The sequence below is a fragment of the Lycium barbarum genome, unplaced genomic scaffold (genome assembly GCF_019175385.1).
Source record: "Lycium barbarum isolate Lr01 unplaced genomic scaffold, ASM1917538v2 unchr_scaffold_02, whole genome shotgun sequence".
Classification (NCBI taxonomy): domain Eukaryota; kingdom Viridiplantae; phylum Streptophyta; class Magnoliopsida; order Solanales; family Solanaceae; genus Lycium; species Lycium barbarum.
In genome coordinates this window covers 1,072,895-1,092,012 of record NW_026843399.1, presented here as the reverse complement: position 1 = coordinate 1,092,012, position 19,118 = coordinate 1,072,895, and the positions used below count along the sequence as shown (strand labels likewise).

General features: G+C 37.0%; 1 protein-coding gene across 5 annotated transcripts in view; it reads left to right on the top strand.

The window, feature by feature from the left end:
• The first annotated feature begins 708 nt into the window (after positions 1-708).
• Positions 709-19,118, top strand: part of LOC132625479 (ubiquitin-like domain-containing protein CIP73) — a 30,159-nt gene continuing 11,749 nt past the window's right edge. For 2 of the 5 annotated variants that reach the window (XM_060340137.1, XM_060340141.1), the window contains exons 1-15: positions 709-865; positions 3,708-3,850; positions 4,762-4,879; positions 4,992-5,063; positions 6,361-6,479; positions 6,583-6,648; positions 10,595-10,735; positions 10,885-10,954; positions 11,051-11,226; positions 12,493-12,657; positions 12,776-12,847; positions 12,931-13,063; positions 13,194-13,598; positions 14,168-14,514; positions 14,705-14,785. In XM_060340137.1, coding sequence (XP_060196120.1) covers positions 3,731-3,850; positions 4,762-4,879; positions 4,992-5,063; positions 6,361-6,479; positions 6,583-6,648; positions 10,595-10,735; positions 10,885-10,954; positions 11,051-11,226; positions 12,493-12,657; positions 12,776-12,847; positions 12,931-13,063; positions 13,194-13,598; positions 14,168-14,514; positions 14,705-14,785 — 2,085 coding nt within the window. In that variant the 5' untranslated portion in view covers positions 709-865; positions 3,708-3,730. Of the gene's footprint in view, positions 866-907; positions 1,062-1,157; positions 1,508-3,707; positions 3,851-4,761; positions 4,880-4,991; positions 5,064-6,360; positions 6,480-6,582; positions 6,649-10,594; positions 10,736-10,884; positions 10,955-11,050; positions 11,227-12,492; positions 12,658-12,775; positions 12,848-12,930; positions 13,064-13,193; positions 13,599-14,167; positions 14,515-14,704; positions 14,786-15,444; positions 15,469-19,118 lie in introns of those variants that run through there. The other 3 variants (XM_060340142.1, XM_060340138.1, XM_060340139.1) reach the window with 3 other exon arrangements.

The window sequence follows — 19,118 nt, the reverse complement described above, 5'->3', positions numbered from 1 at the left end:
AGAACTTACCTTTTATGTTTTGGGGAAACCCTACCTCTCAAAACGTCGGCTAAAACGAAGTGGGAATGAATATAACGAAGTTAGGCTTTTATAGATTTCGGGAAAAATCGCTTCAGGCATAAAACGGCCTGGTGCGTCGCCCAAGGCGGCGAACATAGTATATCCATTTCGACGGCGTCAAAATTTTGAGTTTGCTAAAAATGTGGCCTGGGCGCCGCGCATGCCTAATTTTTACACTGCACAGACGATGTTCAGTAAAATGGGTATAACTCCTAGCACAGAGCTCCGTTGGAGCTGGGCGACCTACCGTTGGAAAGGTATTTCGAAGACCTACAACTTTCGTTGAGGAAGATTTCCCAAATTCCCAACCTATTTTCACGAAAGTGGCTTAGAAGTTAGACCTACTGAAATTTAGACGAGTTTGAGAACTCTTAAAAACCTCACTATTTGGGTTGATTTCAAAACGACTGTTTATCACCCGAATTCATCCCGAATGGATTCATATGGCTAAAATATCAACTTAATACTTGTTTTCATACATTCACACCTAACTCGAATATACGGGATGTTACAAAAATCTGATTTTTCCCAAAGAATTTCAAGCAGAAAATATTCTGATTATTTTTCTGGAAAAACTTATTTTAAAACAATTAACCAAAGATTTTTTCTTTTTAAAATAAAAAATAAAATATTCTAAGTATTTAAAGAAAGGCAATGGACCCGCATGAGGGTTCGAATCGCACAATCGTATGATCTCATAGTAAGGTATTAACTGAGAGGGAGAGCCACATCAGCTTGCCAAACTCTGCTGATTGCTGACAGTAGAATCTTCTTCAACAACACTTTCGATCCACCTATCCTTCAGGTTATTCTTTCTAAAGTCCTTTGCTTTTTTATCCTTTACTTTCATTTAGGGTTTCCATCATTCTTTCTCATTGATAAATTATGGAGATTTAGCTGTGGAATTCTGTGAAAGATTGGAAATATAGACTGTTGTTCTTTTATATGGCTTGGGGTTTCAGATTGGTATACGATGTTGATAACAGTTGCATAGATTGAAGGTCTTTTTTTTTTTTTTTTTTTCCTTTTTTACTATTTTGAGTCTTAGGTTTTTGTTGTATGTGATAATGAACTCGTTGGATGAAGGGTGCTTTTTGTTGGGCATTTTGTGAAGCTTTAAGAAAATATAATAATTTTGAGGTAGTGATAGACTGATAGGATAGCAGCTGTCAAAGACTGAATTTTTATTGTTTGGAGTCCGAGAATTTTTGCTTCTTTAGGCACTTACTTTATGATGGCCTTTTGTTTGGCGTAAAGAGCTTTTGGCATTAAGCTTCTCAAAAATAAATTTTTAAGTATTGGAAGGAAACCGGCCAAATAGGAATTCATATAGCTGACTCGACATTGGTTTTACTGTGCGATTTTAAATGAACGAACGTTGTGATCTTTGTGGGATTTCAGTTTTTATTTGGTTCCTATTGTGGATGGAGCTATGTGCACAGTTCAGGTATCTTCCTAGCAAATGAATGAAGTTTCACTGGCCAGCATTAAGCTTTTCAATCGATTTTATCTATTTCTTTTGATTTTCGTTTGCCTTCCTTAAATGTTTTTACATTGGCCTTATAACAAGAGTAAAGCTTTGGTATAAATCTAAAGTTCGCGCTATAGTATAGATAATGTCGATCCCATGAGGATTTGGTTTCTATCTTGCTATTTGGTAGCTTCATTACTACTTCAGTAATAGGAAAGGTGGATTAAAGGTTCAATAACTAAAGTGAACTCAAATTATGAAAGAGTTCTAATACACGTTGAAGGAAAATTGTTCTAATTAAGGGCGTGTTCAGTATGAAGAAAATGTTTTGCAATTTTCCCATGTTCGGTTGGTCCAAATTCTTGGAAAATATTTTCTCTAGGAAAACAAGTTCCTTATAAATGAGAAAAATGACTTCCCTAGTGGAAGTAGGGAAAACAAGTTCCACAAATGACATTCCACATTAATTATGTCCTCCCAACCCTCCAACACGCCTCATCTTCACCCTCACCCCTGTAGCCCCCCATCCCCACCCCACACCCACATCCCATAATATTTGTCTAGATTATATACAAATGTTTTTAGGATAATATCGTTTGCTTACGTACCAAACACAAGAAAATAAGTAAGAACCCCACTTATTTTCCTGAAAAATATTTTCCAGAAAAACATTTACCACCACCACCAACAACAACAAGCCCAGTATAATCCCACCATATGGGGTCTGGGGAGGGTAGAGCGTACGCAGACCTAACCCCCACCTTGAAAGGTAGGGCGACTGTTTCCGAAAGACCCTCGGCTCAAGAGAGGAGTACAAGAGAGGAAAACAAGACAAAAGGTCAGATAGGACCAAGCATATCGAAAACAATATGAAAACAAGGAATAACAAAAGCGAGAAAGTCATGGTAGAACAGTCCGGAAAGAAACGAGCATTAACTACTATAGATAAATAAGATAACCAAAGTGCAACGGCCCAACAAATATAAGCAACAATCAAATGGTAATAAACAAATGAGCAAAACTACAACTACTATGGTGAAAGGATAAGCCACCTAGCCTTCTATCCTAATCTGAGTCCTCCACAACCTCCTATCTAAGGTCATGTCCTCGGTGAGCTGAAACTGTGCCATATCCTGTCTAATCACCTCTCCCCAAACTGTGCCAGAAAAACATTTACCATGAAAAACATATCCTTCATGCCAAACACAGCCCAATTTTTTTAAAAAGATGGATCCAGACTTCACCTGTGATTAATTAAGATATTTATGCTCCTCCTATTCAATCTTCTTTAAGCTATGAATCTCTCTCGATTACCCCCCAACTATTACAACCTCCTAAATTGGAATTTCTCCTCTTAGTTGTCCTAATAATCAGTGTTGTCAAAGGCGCGCTTAAGCCCTGAAGCGAGACTCAAAACATGTTGAGCGCTTCGCCTCATCATCCAGGCTCTAAGACATACTTTTCCTTGGCAATGAGCCTCTCTTGAAGGGGTGACACTAGATAATTCATATTTCACTTTATCGTAATGTTTTTACAATTCCTTTGTCCATATATTTGTTATTCGTGCTTATTATTATCAATCTTGGACTAAACATATATAGATTTGTATTTTTGCACCATTGCGCCTTTTTCCATTAAAGCCACGTTTTATTTGAGATTTGAGCTTAAAGCCCCAGCTGAATGTGGAGCTTTTTTGCGCTTTTCGAATTGCGCCTTAAGTTTTGAAAATTCCTCTTCTAATCACCTTCTAAATCATCGGCGTCTGTCTCGATTACACCCCACTACTGTAACTCTCTTCACTAAGTGTACGTCTTTCGATTATGCAAATACTCAAGGTATTTGCCTTACGTGCGAAAGATGGTTGATTAACTAATCCTAGATTTCAGGAATAGTTATAGACCCTCTCAATTACATATATGAGCAAAAAAAGTTGAAGACTATTGTTAGTTGCATATTGCAGATAATCAACTAGTGAAAATAAGAAGAAAAATGTCAATTACATATTGCAGATTTTTCTTCTTATTTTCATTTGATTAGTCTTCAAAAAAAGTTGAAGACTAGTTGCATATTGCAGATTTTTATGTGTTAGTTGCATATTGCAGATTTTTCTTCTTATTTTCACTCTATCACCTTATTTGTGTTGTTTATCATCTGACTGTTACTTTCTTTGTTTCAGGGATCAATAGATACCTGGTGAAAATGGGTAACAACGGTGCTGAAGACGTAAAGATTTGTGGGGTTGAGTGTTCCGAGACCACTGTTGAGATAAAGATAAAAACATTGGACTCACAGACATATACATTACAAGTGGATAAATGTGTAATCATCTTTTGCCTTTTGTATTCAGTGCCTTAAGAGAGAAAGCGGATATACCTGTTGAAGGGGGGAAAGGGAAACAAAACAAAGCCAAAAGGGCTATCCTTCAATCTGTAGCTTGCCTATATACAGTCAACCTCTCTATAACAGTGTCGTTGGGTCCGAAATTTTTTGGCTACTATAGCGAATGGCTATTATACACCTATAATAGCATTGGCATGTAAATAATATTTCGTTGTTATAGGCAACAAAGATGCATAAAATCTAATTTTCATTTTTAATTGTCAAATCCTAAGCTTAATAACACTTTGTATAATGAAAGACTCTTTTAATGATGGAAATATATATTCACATGAAATTCTTTGTCATAAATAGTGTATTAAAGTATCAAAATATTTGATGAAAATCTCTAGGCCTATTATTGGTGATCTTAGAGATTGTATTTTCATAACGACAACTAATCATTATATTAACAAAACAAGAAGATAGCTGTTATAGAGGGGTAATTTTTACAAAAAGCGTACTGTTATAAATATGGTTGTTGCTGTTATAAGTAAAAAGCTGTTATAGAGAGATAAATATAACATAAAAAATCAGTTCTGAAAAAACTTGGCTGTTGTAGAGAGGTGATGTTATACGAGGATGCCGTTATAGAGAGGTCTGACTGTAATTCATTAAGTAATTGAACTTTTTAAGCATGCATTTCTAGTGCATATCAGCTTGTCATGTTTGTGAGAACTTATGCTTCGTATTGTCTGAATTGAAGCAGAATCTCGTCCACACCAATCATAATATTAAGCTGACGTTGTTAGCACTTTTCTCTTTTTCAGACATGCTCCAATACTCATTATAGTACATTTACTCTTTTTTTTTTTTTTTTGGGGGGGGGGGGGGGGGGGGGGGCATCACTGCAGGTTCCAGTTCCTGAACTGAAGCAACAGATCGCCACAGTTACTGGTGTTTTGTCAGAACAACAACGGCTCATCTGCCGGGGCAAAGTGTTGAAGGATGATCAGCTCCTTTCAGCTTACCGTATCCTTTTTGTTATTCATTCTTCTCCAAGGAAATAGCTACTTGTATCCAATTCTAGGATTCCTGGACTTCAATTTTTAGAAACTTGAATTCCTTTATTGATTACATATAGATGTTGAAGATGGACACACTTTACATTTGGTTGTGAGACAACCCTCATCAGAGAACGCCCCTGATTCTCAAGGTTTGACATGGTTTGACCTGTACTGTATTTCATTTGGAAGTAGGCATGAAGTGCTAGAGCAAGTCATATGAACTTTAATTGTTTGCGTTATGCCCTTGTGGTCTCACTTTGGTATTATGGGTTTAATTTTCGGGTATTTGGGAACTTGGTATTGTTATAGAGCAACTCAAAGACATCTTGCCTAAACCAATTGTTTACAACTTAGGTGGTTGAATTGACCGAAAAATCCTTTGGATGAAATTTAAAGAGTGGAAGATTGATAAACCAATTGACGAATGCTTTATATAGATGCTGTAATGTTTATGATTCTTTCTAATATTCAAAATCTATGAAAACTGTATGAACTGCTAGAAGAAATAAATAAGGGTAAATTACTGTAAACATCCCTGTAATATGACTCAAAATTGCAGAAACACTTAATGTATTTTTAAATCAAACACTTACACCTATATTATGGAAATCTAGACATAGATCTAGGTGTTATTCTTACTTCTTAAAACCGAACACTTAAACCTCTTATTTAATGAACACAAAAGGGCGTTCATCTAACTAAGTAAATCTAATCCATTTAAAGTGGAATTAATGGAAGACCAAACAAAAGTAAAAACTGAGAAATTCTTATACATTAAATATCATACTCTTTTAGAAAAAAATACAAATAGCTTACATCTTCAAAATGCAAGACAGTTATTACTAGTAACTGATATATCTCATTAAGTAATTTGTGCTCATTTTCCTATTGAATAGTTTTGAAAGATTTGTGATTCAAAAGTGTTTATTCTCCTTTTTAATTAAAGGGGTGAGTAAAAATTTTCAACAAAAATGTTTACTCTTTTTTCTTACATTTCATAAATTAAATATATGGGAACTTTCTATTTGTAATTTTAATTTGTCTTTTATGAATTTATTTTGAATTAGTTACAGATATGCCTCATGGTATTCAAAATTAAATGCTCAACGCCATTGTAAAATGGAAATATTATTCAAACTAATAGGTTTGGTTGCATACCTACTATAAGGGGGGTGCCCCCACTGAATCTGTCCAACAAATTTCATTTTAGTTTCGTTGCAGGCTAGAGTTCTTGTACGGGATTTTCATAATAAGGGGGTTTAAGTTTGATTTTAACATACCGGGGGGGGGGGGGGGGTGGTGGTGGTGGTGGTGGTTACTTGAGTCATATTACAAGGGTGCTTAGTGTATTTTACCCAATAAATAAACAAATTGATGAATGCTTTGTTTAGATTCTGTCATGTTTGTGAGTTCTTTATAATCTGTGAAATCTAATGAAAAATGTAGGAAATGCTTCTGCATCAAGTTCTAGGCATGTTCAAGGAAACCGAGTGGGTCCTGGTATAGTAGTTGGAACATACAACTTATCTGAACATGGAGATGGAGCTTTCCCTGACCTAAATCGGGTTGGCATATATTTTTTTTTTCCCTTCTCCTTGTGACAGTGTATGTAGACTTTTTGTTTAATGTTTCAAGAGACAAATTAATTGCTACTTTCACATTTTGAAGATTATCTCAGCTGTGCTTGGTTCATTTGGAGTTGCAAGGGTTGGCAATGAGGGGATTGATGTCAATGTAAGTTTCACCAGGTTTCGCTCTTGATTATGCTGTTTTTTGATCTTTCCACTTTCCGTGGACGATTGCGGGGACGGTTCAAGAAATTTTCACATTTATTATTTCATGCTCTCTATTTTATTTGTAAAAGGTTTTGATGTTGCCTGTGAACCCACTCCTCCTCGGGTGCATTGTCTATAGAGATGTCAATGCACACCCATTTGAGGGTGGTTTGACTTAAAAATTGTTAAAGGTAATCTAGTCCAAAATTTGACATAACAATATACGGTGTTGCTACGGTTATGTTACTTAGGCTCCCCTATTTTATGTAAAGTAGTTTGGCTTTGTCACTCTTTTGAAAGGTAAGCATGACTTGCATACCATAGTAGTGAGAGTAGAAAAGTACTAAAGTGAAGAAGCTTGTGTGGTGGGGGAGACATCATATCTTTAAAGTCGAATTAGTCTTAAATGAAAGGGAAAATACATAAGTTCCCCCCTAAACTTGTCCGGAAAACTCAGTTTCACACTACAACTTTACGGGCGTTTATTACCGCCTTATTCTTGTTTGAAGTGGAATAAATACCACCTGAAATGCTGATGTGGCCAAAAAAAGAAATCGAAAGCGCGTAATTTTTAATTTAAAAAAAAAAAAGAGGGTGGGCCCACTGATGTCTGTATTGTACAAAGCAATAATAAGTAAAAAACAAATATGGCCCCCCTAGCCCTTTCTCCTTCTTCTAACACCCCCCACCCCTCTCCCTCTCCTTCTTCCCCATCCTCTCAAGATCGCTATATCTGCTCCTCATTCCTCATCTTCTTTCTTCTTCTTTTTCTATATTTTTTCCCTTTTTTTTTTCTAGATAAATTGAAGAGGGCAAAAAATAGCATTTTTCTATATCGAAATTCCCAAGACTTGTTAGCAAATGACCTCAATTTTTCTTGAGCGAATACTGTAATAATTTTTTTCATCCTTTATTGGTGTCACAAAGAATGAGAGTGATACCTGTAAAGAGATTGTCCATTGCGCATCTAATGATAATTGGGCAGAATCATCAAAATTTGTCCCTTTTAGGACTGGAATTGTCGTCAAACGAAAAAGAATCACATTAACATATAGCCTAGGCTCAAATTGTACCATCGATCTAGCTGTGGAGTTGTACTTGGTTCGTCTTGCTGTTTATGCTTGCCATTCTCAATAGCCCTAGCCGGCATACGAGGTCGGAGAAGCAAACGGGTGAGTGGCCTGCAACTTGCAGCTAAATTGTGTTTTCAATTTCCCTAATTCGTTCTCTATTTCGACAAGGAACAATTTCAGCTAAATTGTCACGATTTTAGGGATTAATTAGTGTATAAAAAATATAAGTAAGGAAAAGGAAAATCAATAAACAAAAAGAAACGAAAAAGAATCAAAATTTAGATAATTTTAGATATGACATGGTGCTGTCATGGCATTGACGTGTCGCGTGTGTAATACACCTCCCATTGAGACTGATAGTATAATTTTAGGGTGGTATTTATTCCACGTCAAACAATAATTGGTGTGTTTTTTTGTGTGTGTGTGTGTGTGTGGGGGGGGGGGGGGGGTTGCTAAACAAACGCCTGTAAAGTTATAGTGTGAAACTGAGTTTTGCGGACAAGTTTAGGGGGTAACTTATGTATTATCCCTAAATGAAATAGGATTCTCTTGAAGGAAGTAAGAGTTATGTAAAACTTTAATTTCTAGAATCTTCTCAGACATTTTAGGACGTTCTAAACTGAAAAAATGTCATATAAAATTGTGATGGAGGAAGAGTGAAGTGTTGAAATTTAAAGTTCAACTTGGAGAACAGAGAATTTAGTACTGGCAAATGGAAATGTTGATCTACGAAGGTGATGAGCATGATAATTAAAGGAAAATACCACATGTAGCAGTTAATGAGCATGCTGCAATAAGTTGTACTTGGAGATCAGGTGAATACTCGACATGGCCTTCATATTTCTTGATATTTAGGTTGTAATTATGTGGAAATGGTTGTACGTTAAAGGTCAATGTTGGAATTTTTTTTAACTAACTTAATTTTCATAACACATTTTGTACTCCCTGTATGCTATGCATAAAAGAGTCACCTCTATAAACAGGAATTGCTTCTTCGTTAAACACACTGGAAAGGAGCTTCCTCCCTTCCTTTTATCTAGTTTCAAATATATAGAACAGACAATTCTATTATTTACCCTTAACTGAAGAAAAGAATCCATTGATAAAAAATAGAAATCATATGTGAATGTTATATTTGAGTTTTCTTTTATTTCAAGTGTTAACTAACTTGAGTGGTTTCTATAATTTTCCAACATTAATTTTGGTATTTGGAATGACAAATAACATCAATCACATCCTTATAACTAGAATGACTGCAAGAAGAGAAGTTATGTGCTGTTATTCTTTAAAACACGTGGCATGCAATGTAGTTTTGTATATTAAAAGGGAGATGTAAATAATTTCTATTGACTGAAGGGGAGGCTAGTGGTTTACCCTGGTGTAGTCCTATGCAACTATAGTGGTATTTAAATTAAAAGTTGCAAACAGCGTACCATCTCTGTTTTTTATTATTTGTGTGTTCCAAACTGGACCTTCTTGGAAATTGACATTTTCCTCCCTTAGCAGAAACTCTTTTCCTTCTAAAAGCCTTCTGCAGCACAAACTAAGAACATATCATATTTCCAAGGAGATCCTGCATGTGTAACCTGACTTTCCCTTTCATGTGCTCTAAAAGGCTGCACTTATTTTTCTTCTGGACAAGCCCCCATTTAATATTTTGAAGATGGGCATGCTTTTTGTTTCAGAAAGCATGGTTTTCAGAGAAGGTGCCAATTTAGCCCGTGAAAATATAACTCCCCAGCCTACCCATAACTTGGGAGGGTTGAGCTGTGTAAATATTCATTGGCAGGTCAATATGGGGATAATCCAAGTTATCCCATCGAAAAGTTTGTGTGCATTTGGACTGCCTATATAGCTCAAATTGACCCACAAAAGACCTTGTGAAAAAAAAAAGAAAAATAAGTTTTTGGATTTGGTTTGTTAGATAGTGATGATGAAGAAAAAAACTTTTATTAATTTGGTTTGTTAAATAAAAATATCTTTAAAAGAAAAAATGAAAAATGGTGGTTAATTTTCAAAAAAAAAAAAAAAAAGAAAAAAAAAAGAAAAAAAAATGGTTTCAGTTGGATGAATGGTGTGTTATGACCCATTGTGAGCCAAATTAACTACCTATTCCCTTTTCTTAATAAGTAGATTAACCACCATCTTGACCAAGCAAACTTTGGTCATGTTATGATCCAAACCCTTTATTGACTAATCCTATTTTAACCCACCCAAATTTAGCCCAAGTCGCCTATTTGACACCCCTTGTTTTCAGACTTCTCCAGATCTTGAGGAGTATATCAATTTGCCTGAATGAATATCTTGATAAAAAAAGTTAATTGTCTAAAGGTTGCTTTATAATTAGTACGCAGAAGTGATAATGACTAGATACTCGCCCTAGTTTTTAGTACTGCTCCAGCTTTTGAGGAATAGACCCATTTGCCTGAATGAATATCTTGATAAAACAAAGTTGATTGCCAAAAAAAAAGTTAATTGTCTAAGGGTAGCTTTATTATTATAACTGAAATATTCAGTGAATGTGGTGGCTGAGTAATATGATTCTCCATTCCTTTTACCTTATCAAAAGAAAGAGTAATATGATTCTCCGCAGATGACATGTCTGCATCTCTAGGAACTTCAATTTATTGTAGTATCTCTATTTACTAATTTACACTTAAACGGTGTTTCATTATGCTCTTTATATAAGGCTTACTAGTATTAAACTTGCACCTGCATAAACATGCATGCTCATCATGTTGGTTGTTTTTTGGGGGTGGGGGGAGAGTTGATTGCAGGACTTGGATTTACTTGTTTTGATACTTATGCACATGTATGCTGTATCATCTGAAGGGTCTTGGTGCAGCTACTCTGGGAAATATGAGAACTTCTGACCAACTGCAGACTGACCAAGCTAGTACAATGGATCAATCTGGTTCTGCTAGTAGCGTTTCTGCACGTCCGACAGCTTTCCCAGTAGAAGCTCAACCACCGGTAACTTTTTCATCAAATTTGTGACATACTCTTCGTTTGACGTACAAAGCAACAAGTCTACATCTCCCGTATCTTTTGAACGTTAGAATATTGTTGGAATTTACTCCAGCTCCTCCTTTGTGCCTAACTTTTCTGTGTTTTTCTTGCAGGTTATTCCCGATTCCCTGACAACTTTAACACAGTACTTGACTACTTTGACTGAAGAGTTCAGGGCAAATGGTAAAATTCCCTCTCTCTTCTTTTACACTGAATCCTTCTGTGGAGGGGATGAGAGGTTAAAAACTGTTCTCATATGCTGAAATATGTTGTTGGCAGCTTGGGCACAAATTGAGAATGCACAAACCGCTGGGATCGTTGGAGCTGATAGACCCGATTTTGATGCATCCTCGCATTCAGCTCGACAGAGAGGCCTTCCGACACCTGCATCCTTGGCGGAGGTGATGCTGTCGATGCGTCAATTATTCACTGAACAAGCTGCACAATGCTTTCTGGTATGTGCTTTAACTTTTAGCAACTTCTGTTCAAGCATTACTTTCTTTTTGTTGAGAAAAAATTCTGGCAGATTTGTGCTGCTTACTATTACTATCCTCTTGAAGCTAAACCTCAGTGCTAGGATAGTTTCTTGAATCTATTTGAGGGAGGGTTACTTTCCTTTTATCCAGGGTAGTGATAAATTTTTAAGCTTCCTATCTCTGGAGCTCCTTAACCTCAGTAGCTAAATGTGATTGATGATCATGAGCCTCAAGTGTTTGAAGAAACATCACCATAGAAACCTTGGAGTAAAATGCATTCTGCTAGTTTTGCGTGAATCACTTGAAATAAAAAATCAAATTATTATCACTAAACTTGATTGGATTCAAAGTCTATGGTTGTTTTGTTATTACCTATTTAGTTGTTTAAGAGTATTGGGATTCCACCTACTTATCAATAAAAAGTGTATTTTACTGAATAAAAAAATAAAAAGATTTACCCATCAAACCGAAAAAAGAAACCTAAAAAAGAGAAGTTCTAAATTTTGCTGGATCTGTTAACAGACTACCATGAAGGTTCTGTTTGGTCATTGTTTGTCTTTTCTCTTCTTATTCTGTTACTTTCTCATTCAATTGAAGCAAAATTAGGTGGAATATTGTTTTCTTCTATTTTTTACAGCTTTCAGAACCTTTGGGGAGAAAATGTAACATTGATATTTTGGTGACTTATATTATATGGAAGTACTACTCATAGTATCTCCTCTTTCATACCCATCAAGTTTAACTTATGGAAATTGATATGAATATTTATACAGTTAGATGTTTGAATTTGTTGCTTAATGGTTCATATATCATAACTACATTTTAAAGACTAATCTTTGTGAGTGCGGTCTTCCCTAGGCGCTAAGTAAAAGGAATTTAGTGGTTTGTCTTTACAAACCCGCAAGGGTGGCTCAGTTGGTTGAGCATGGGGTTTCCATAATGGAGGTCTCAGGTTCGAAACCCCCTGGCTACAACAGCAGGGGATTTTCCTTCCGGGTCGAGCTCGTCACACGGGGCTTGCCTAGTGCGGGTTATCTCTTTTGTGTGGTTTGCAGGCTATTGCACAGGAGCGGGGTTTACCCTATGCGCACCCGAAGGGTGGCGGCTGCGGGTAGCCTTGTCATCAGGAAAAAAATGTAGTTTGTCTTTATAGTTTTAGCTGGAGGTACTATTCAGCATGGAGCAGAACATAGTCCCATGTGACAATTAACTTTTTGGTATTTTGTGTTCTGCACTTGACTGCAGCAATTCTCGAGGCAGCTAGAGAATCAACCGTGCGTTACAGAACCAACAGAAAGAATGAGAATTCAATCATATGCCTTAAGGACTGGAGACCTATTCCAAAAATTAGGTGCTTTGTTACTTGAGCTTGGTCGGACAACAATGACATTGCGGATGGGTCAAACAGCGGTAGGTTTAATTTCAATTTGGACGAGGGTAGTATCACTGTCCTTAATAGTAAATCCATTTGCTCTCCTTTGTGCTGGTAATAATGTAAAGCGTACTGACAAAGGGAAAATTAACTTAGGCTGATGCTGTGGTGAATGCTGGACCTGCTGTTTTTGTGTCTACTGCTGGCCCTAATCCTATTATGGTTCAGGTGTTTTACTTGTCTGAGATGTACTTTTTTATTATAGCCTATTGATGTGGATACTCAAGTTCTTTACCTTTGACCATATGCAGCCACTACCTTTCCAGCCAGGTACAAATTTTGGTGCCATTCCTGTAGGAACTGTACAAAATGGCAGTGGACTTTCTGGGCCATCTGTTGGTTCTGGTTTTACTCCAAGGAACATTGACATCAGAATACGAACAGGTTTGTTCTCTTTCTTTTTTGCATCCATCACACCCTTTAGAATGTTCATGAACCTCTATGATTTAGATACTAGGTCCATATCTTGTACATGCTTATCTTCTACTTGTTACTCACTCACTTGTACCATTAGGTTCATTTATGCCTTCAACTTACCGAAGAGAGCCTGCTGGTTCACAGCGTCCAGGGCAAGCTACTCCTGCAGCTTCTAATGGTGGAAATTCTGATCAAGAGACCAGTGGAGGCACCAGAAGTTCTTCTGTCATGGAGTCAGGAGCGCGGGTGGTTCCTATGAGGACCGTCGTTACTACAGTTCCAGCTTCGGCTGGGCATTCAACTTCTAATTCATCTCGAGGTTCCATGGGAATATTTTATCCAGTTTTAGCAAGAGTTCAACCTGTCAGTTCTAGGAATTCTAATAATTCTGGAGCTGCTCAAGCATCTAACCGGAATAATTCACACGGTGTTGTGGCTGAACAACCGCCTAATCCTGATTCTGCAAGAGAACAGCAAACTAATGGATCCTCTGGTGCTGAAGGTAATCAGTAACCGTGCAATAATGCCTTCCTCTTATCATCTTTTTTCTGTCAGCAGTAATTTGGCCCGGAAAGATTTATCTCTTACAGGTTTCTAAACATTAGGCTGTAAATAATTAAATTATTACAGGGTTTGTGGGGTACTACTTGAGTGATCTCTTACTACTTGACAGCACAATACATCCAGCATATTTTGGGATAAAGTGGCAACAAGTATCTCTAGTAAAGAATTAAATCTGTGTCTAGGTTGTTTTCCACTGGTCACAGTATGGTTTGAGTACAATTCCTGCATCAATATTGATCTTAGCTTTATACTTCAATTTGAATTGTCAGGCAGATGATCTCTAGGTATGGAAGATTGCTTCTGATTTCTGGTCAGGGTGTTAGTTTGTATCTGTAGTTGTAGGTAAGGGCAATAATTTCATGTGGTTATTATGGCTTTACACTGTGTTTTCTTAGTCTGTTATAATGCCTAAGGGTTGCTTTTGATATATTTGAGTCTTACTCTCATGCAAAACACCACACACACACACCAAATAATCTCATTTTTACTTTTAATGATGGGTTTCAGGTAATTTTGGCTCATTTAATGAACTATCAAGCAGTGAAGAGTTCTCCACACAGTTGCAAAGCAGAGTTGACCAAATTTATAGAACATTTTTCACTGGAGAAAATCTACATCCTGAGAATGTCAATGATCGTAGTGCGGGTAACAATTCTGTCAGTGGAGATAGTGTGGCAGCTGAAGACATTGATAATTCTCAGGAGACGGCAATGGCAGCAGGAGATGGAGTTTTTTTGTCAAATGTACTTCGTCATATCATGCCAATTATCTCTGAAGCTGCAGGAACATCTGATAATTCATCTAGTGATAGATCAAATCTTGATGGGGATAGAAGTGACCATGGTTCAATACAGGTATATCTAGCCCTTGACATATTATTTCCCTTTGTGAAGACTAATTTGTGGTCATAGTTGATTTGAAAGAGACATAACAGCTTAGTGCATTGATGAAGGGGACTCATTTAGCTTCTTAAAAGCCCTATTTATGAAATAGAAAAAACTTGCCAGAACGGTCTGTGTCTAAGCATGATTTGCCTTGTTGCAGGGTCGAGAAAATACAGAGCGAGCAAGTTCTTCACATCGGTGCCATGATCCTTCATTGTCACCAAGTTCAAAACGTCAAAAGGTAACTGCCTCTTTCTCCATATCTTACACTTCCTGTAACTGCCAAAAGAGAAAGGTAAGTTGCACAGCACTTTTTTTTAATCAAACCACCCAAAATGGTGGGAATTTATTGCATCAAAATATTTACAGAAGAAAATCAAAATATGTACAGAAGGAATGCAAAGAAAATAAACTATCTAAAAAGAGGAAATCTAGCTATGATCACCACATTAATATTACATGAACCTTCATCATACTAAAAAGACCAGGGACCTTGATTTGTATCCATCTTTCACCCCCTCAAGTCTCACAGGTGGAATGGATCAAATCTCTTGAATTTAACTTCAGGTAAACCTGGATGAAGTAGAGTTCAGTTCCTGTCTTATTAATGCATGATCTTAACTAGCTTAGAATCTGAACTTAGGCACAGAAGCTGCTGATGAATCTCCTGCTTGTTACTTGCTGCATCTGATTCCACATTGATGAATTTCCCAACCAGAAATATTAGTGTTTTGTGGTAGATTGAACCAAGGTTGATACCACACACCACAAAACAAAGTTATTTCCAGTTGCATCCCCTTCCCTACCTTCCTTGTTGTTCTGTACTGCTGTTGTCTTGATCATTGTTGGAGAACTGTTTTGTTGTTGATCTAACTCTGAAGTTTGGTATTTGTCTTTTAGCCATGTTGATCAATCTCTTCCATGAGTTGGAATATCTTGAAACTGGTTGTATTGAATTGTACCTGCAAAATCAAAAACCAGGTTAGTAAAATAGTCTGCCACACAGTTTCCTTCTCTGAACACATGCACCACTGAAACATCCTTATCCTTCATCCATCTTTGTATACTCCTCACTGTTAGAGCAATGTTCCATGGCACCTCCCAAATACCATCCAGAACCTTTTGCATTGTAAGGGAATCTGTTTCCACTATAACAGGCAATAAATCATGTAAAACATAGTACTTGATCCCCTCCTCAATGGCCACAGCTTCAGCAACTAGATTAGTAGTCTCAGTTAGTAAGCTTGCCCTAGCATACATAAACTCTCCTGAGCTATCTCTAATACAAAAGGCTGCTGAACTTGGCCCTGGATTTCCTTTAGAAGCACCATCAGTGTTGCATTTGAAGCATCCTCTATCTGGAAAATTCCACTTCACCTATTTATAAATTAATGGCAGCCTGTAGTGCTCTAACAATTCAACTATCTTAGGCCAACTTTTTGGCATATTCTGCAGCCAAGGATATCTCTTCTTTGCTAGCATATAAATGTTCCTGTTGATCTTATGTATGACCTTGTTCTGAGAAACAGCTCCTCCATGCCTCATGGTATTCCTGCTCTTCCAAATTTGCCATAAAACCAAAGCAGGCATTGCTTGATATAAAGGTTTCAGCCTTGCAACAGTTTGAAAGTTCCACCAGCACAAGACTGTCTGCTTAACCTGTAGAAAAGGGCCCAAGACACCTGCTGCAGTTGAAAAATACTGCCATATTGTAGTTGCAAAAGGACCTATAATGAAAATATGATCCACGGTTTCCTGCTGATTCTGACAACACCAACATCTTGAGACTATGTTGATTCTCATTCTCATCAGCACTTCATCTATAGGTAGCTTCCAATACCAAACTCTCCATAGGAAAAAAGAGATTTTGTATGGCAAGCCTTTGATCCAGAATTTGTCACAAACAAGTGATATCTGATTCCTTTTTCTCAGCTTCTCCCGTGCACTTTTAACTGTAAACTTACCAGAACTTATGAGCATCCACCATGGCTTATCTATGATCTATCTCATTTGTTCTCACAAAATGTCCCAATTCCTTTCTAACATGATCAACAATATCAGTTGGTAACATCTCTTGTAACTTTGCCTAGTTCCAATGACTTTCACTCATCAACTCTTCAAGATCATCTCCTAAAGCTTCATTCTGATAATGAATAGGCACCAGATCATGCAAGGCACCTAGTTTAGACCAATTATCAACCCAGACTGAAGAAGATCCATTCTTAGGTTCCCACCAAATACCATGTTCCATTTCATCTCTAGCTTGCAGCATCAGCTTCCAAGTCTGAGATCCCCCTTTCCACTGAACCACAGTTGGCCTAAACCTCTTACAATACTTGTTCCACATGAAATTGGACCACAGTGTACTTGTCCTGAATCTCCACCAAAGTTTAGCAAACAAAGCTTTGGATATATCATAAAGAGATCTGAAGCCTAACCCTCCTTCATTCTTTGGATAACATACATTTTCCCATGCTGACCAGTGCTTGCTTCTTCCTTCTTCCTTAGTTTGCCAAAAGAATCTATTGAATAACTTGTGTAGATCCTTAATGACACATTTTGGAGGCACCATAGCAGACATTAAATAAATTGGGATGCTTTGTAAAACACTTGAAATCAACACTGCTTTCCCTCCAAATGATAGTAATTTACCTTTCCAAGCCTGCAACTTGTCGTTCACTTTCTTCATCATGTCTTTATAGAGCTTGTTTGGATGGGCTTCTGCCTATAAGCTGCAAACAGCTTATAAGCTAAAAAAAATAAGTTGGGGTAGTCTAACTTATTAAGCTGCTTTAGATAAGCTAAGTCAAATGGGCCCAATTATTTTTTTGAGCTTATTTTAAGCACAAAATGACTTTAAGCTGGCCAGCCAAACACTCAAAAAAGCTGAAAACAGCTTATAAGCAACTTATAAGCAACTTATAAGCCAATCCAAACGGGCTCATAGAACAGGTTCTGCCTTCTAGCATGAAAGATAGGATATCCCAAATAAGTAAATGGGAATTCACCTTTGGTGAAGCTTGTTATTTGTTGTACCTCCTGATTCATCACAACAACCACCTTCTTATGCATATAGAAAAAGCTCGTCTACATTGATCTTTTGTCCAGATTCTCTCTCATATTCATGCAAAATGGACATAGTCATCTCCAAAGATGCTTTATCTGCAGATGCTAATATGATAGTATCATCTGCATATGACAGCTGATTCAAGTTTGCACTCCACTTTGGCATTCCATATCCTCTAAAGCTGTCTTTTTCAAATAATGAATTAAGAGCCATAGACAGTACTTCAACAGCTAGAATAAAAAGAGCAGGAGATAGAGGATCTCCCTGTTTGACCCTCTTGTAGAATGGAAAAAGCCAAAAGATTGTCCATTAATGAGTATGGAATACTAGTTATTAGCAATCAATCTCCATACCATGTCTACATACACTTATGAAAATCCCATCTTTCTGAGAACTTGCACAAGAAATCTCCAAGAAAGTCTATCATAAGCCTTTGCCATATCCAGCTTAATGATAACATTAGCAGGTTTCCCTCTCTTTCTGATATCAGCCACCAATTCTTGAGTAAGCAGCACATTTTCAATAATATTTCAACCCTTCACAAATCCAGATTGATTTGGAGATATTAGAGATGGCAGGATCACCTCAAACTTGTCATGCAATAGTCTGGAAATAATCTTGTTGATGAAATTGCTGAGGCTGATTGGCCTCAAGTCTGAGAAAGTGTTGATTATTTCTTTCTTAGGCAGGAGGACCAGATTTGTATGAGTTACTGACTTTGGCAAAGTTTGTCCATCATAGAAACTACTGATCACATTATACACATCAGCACCAACTATATTCCAACACCTTTGATAGAAAACTCCAGAAAAACCATCAGGTCCACAGGCACTATCACTTGATAATGCAAATACAACATTTTTAACCTCTTCAGTAGTTGGCTTAGCACATAGGAAATTATTTTGTTCCTTTGAAATTCTCAGAGGAATGTGATCCAGTAAATTTGAATCAACTACACCACTTTCCTACTTTCCTGAGAAAATTGATTCTGATAGAATGAAATAGCTTCAGTAGCAATATCATCCAAATTATCCACCCATTCACCATCTGCATTTTGTATTCTTGTAAGCAACAACCTCTTTCTTCTTCCTTTTACCAGACTATGAAAATATCTTGTATTCCAATCTCCCTCTGAATACCATTGAATGCCTGCTTTTTGTCTCCGAAACTCTTCCTCAAAATGCAGATACCTTTTGAATTCAGCCCGTGCCCTCTGCAACACCATTCTATTCTCTTATGATGGATCTTCCTCAAAGAGTTGCTCTTTGATCTTCACAATATCTTCTCTGATTGTCAGCTGTTTGAACAAGTCTCCAAATGTTTCTTTACTCCACCTACACAAGTAGTCTTTAAACTTTTCATTTTTAGCTTAAATGTGATGAAGGATCTCCTATAAACTAAGTTCTCCAATGCTGTTCCACTGCATCCATGAATGACTCATGATCTAACCAGAATTTCAAAAATCTAAAATGCTTCTGAAATTGCTGAACCTGCTCTCCTGCTGAAA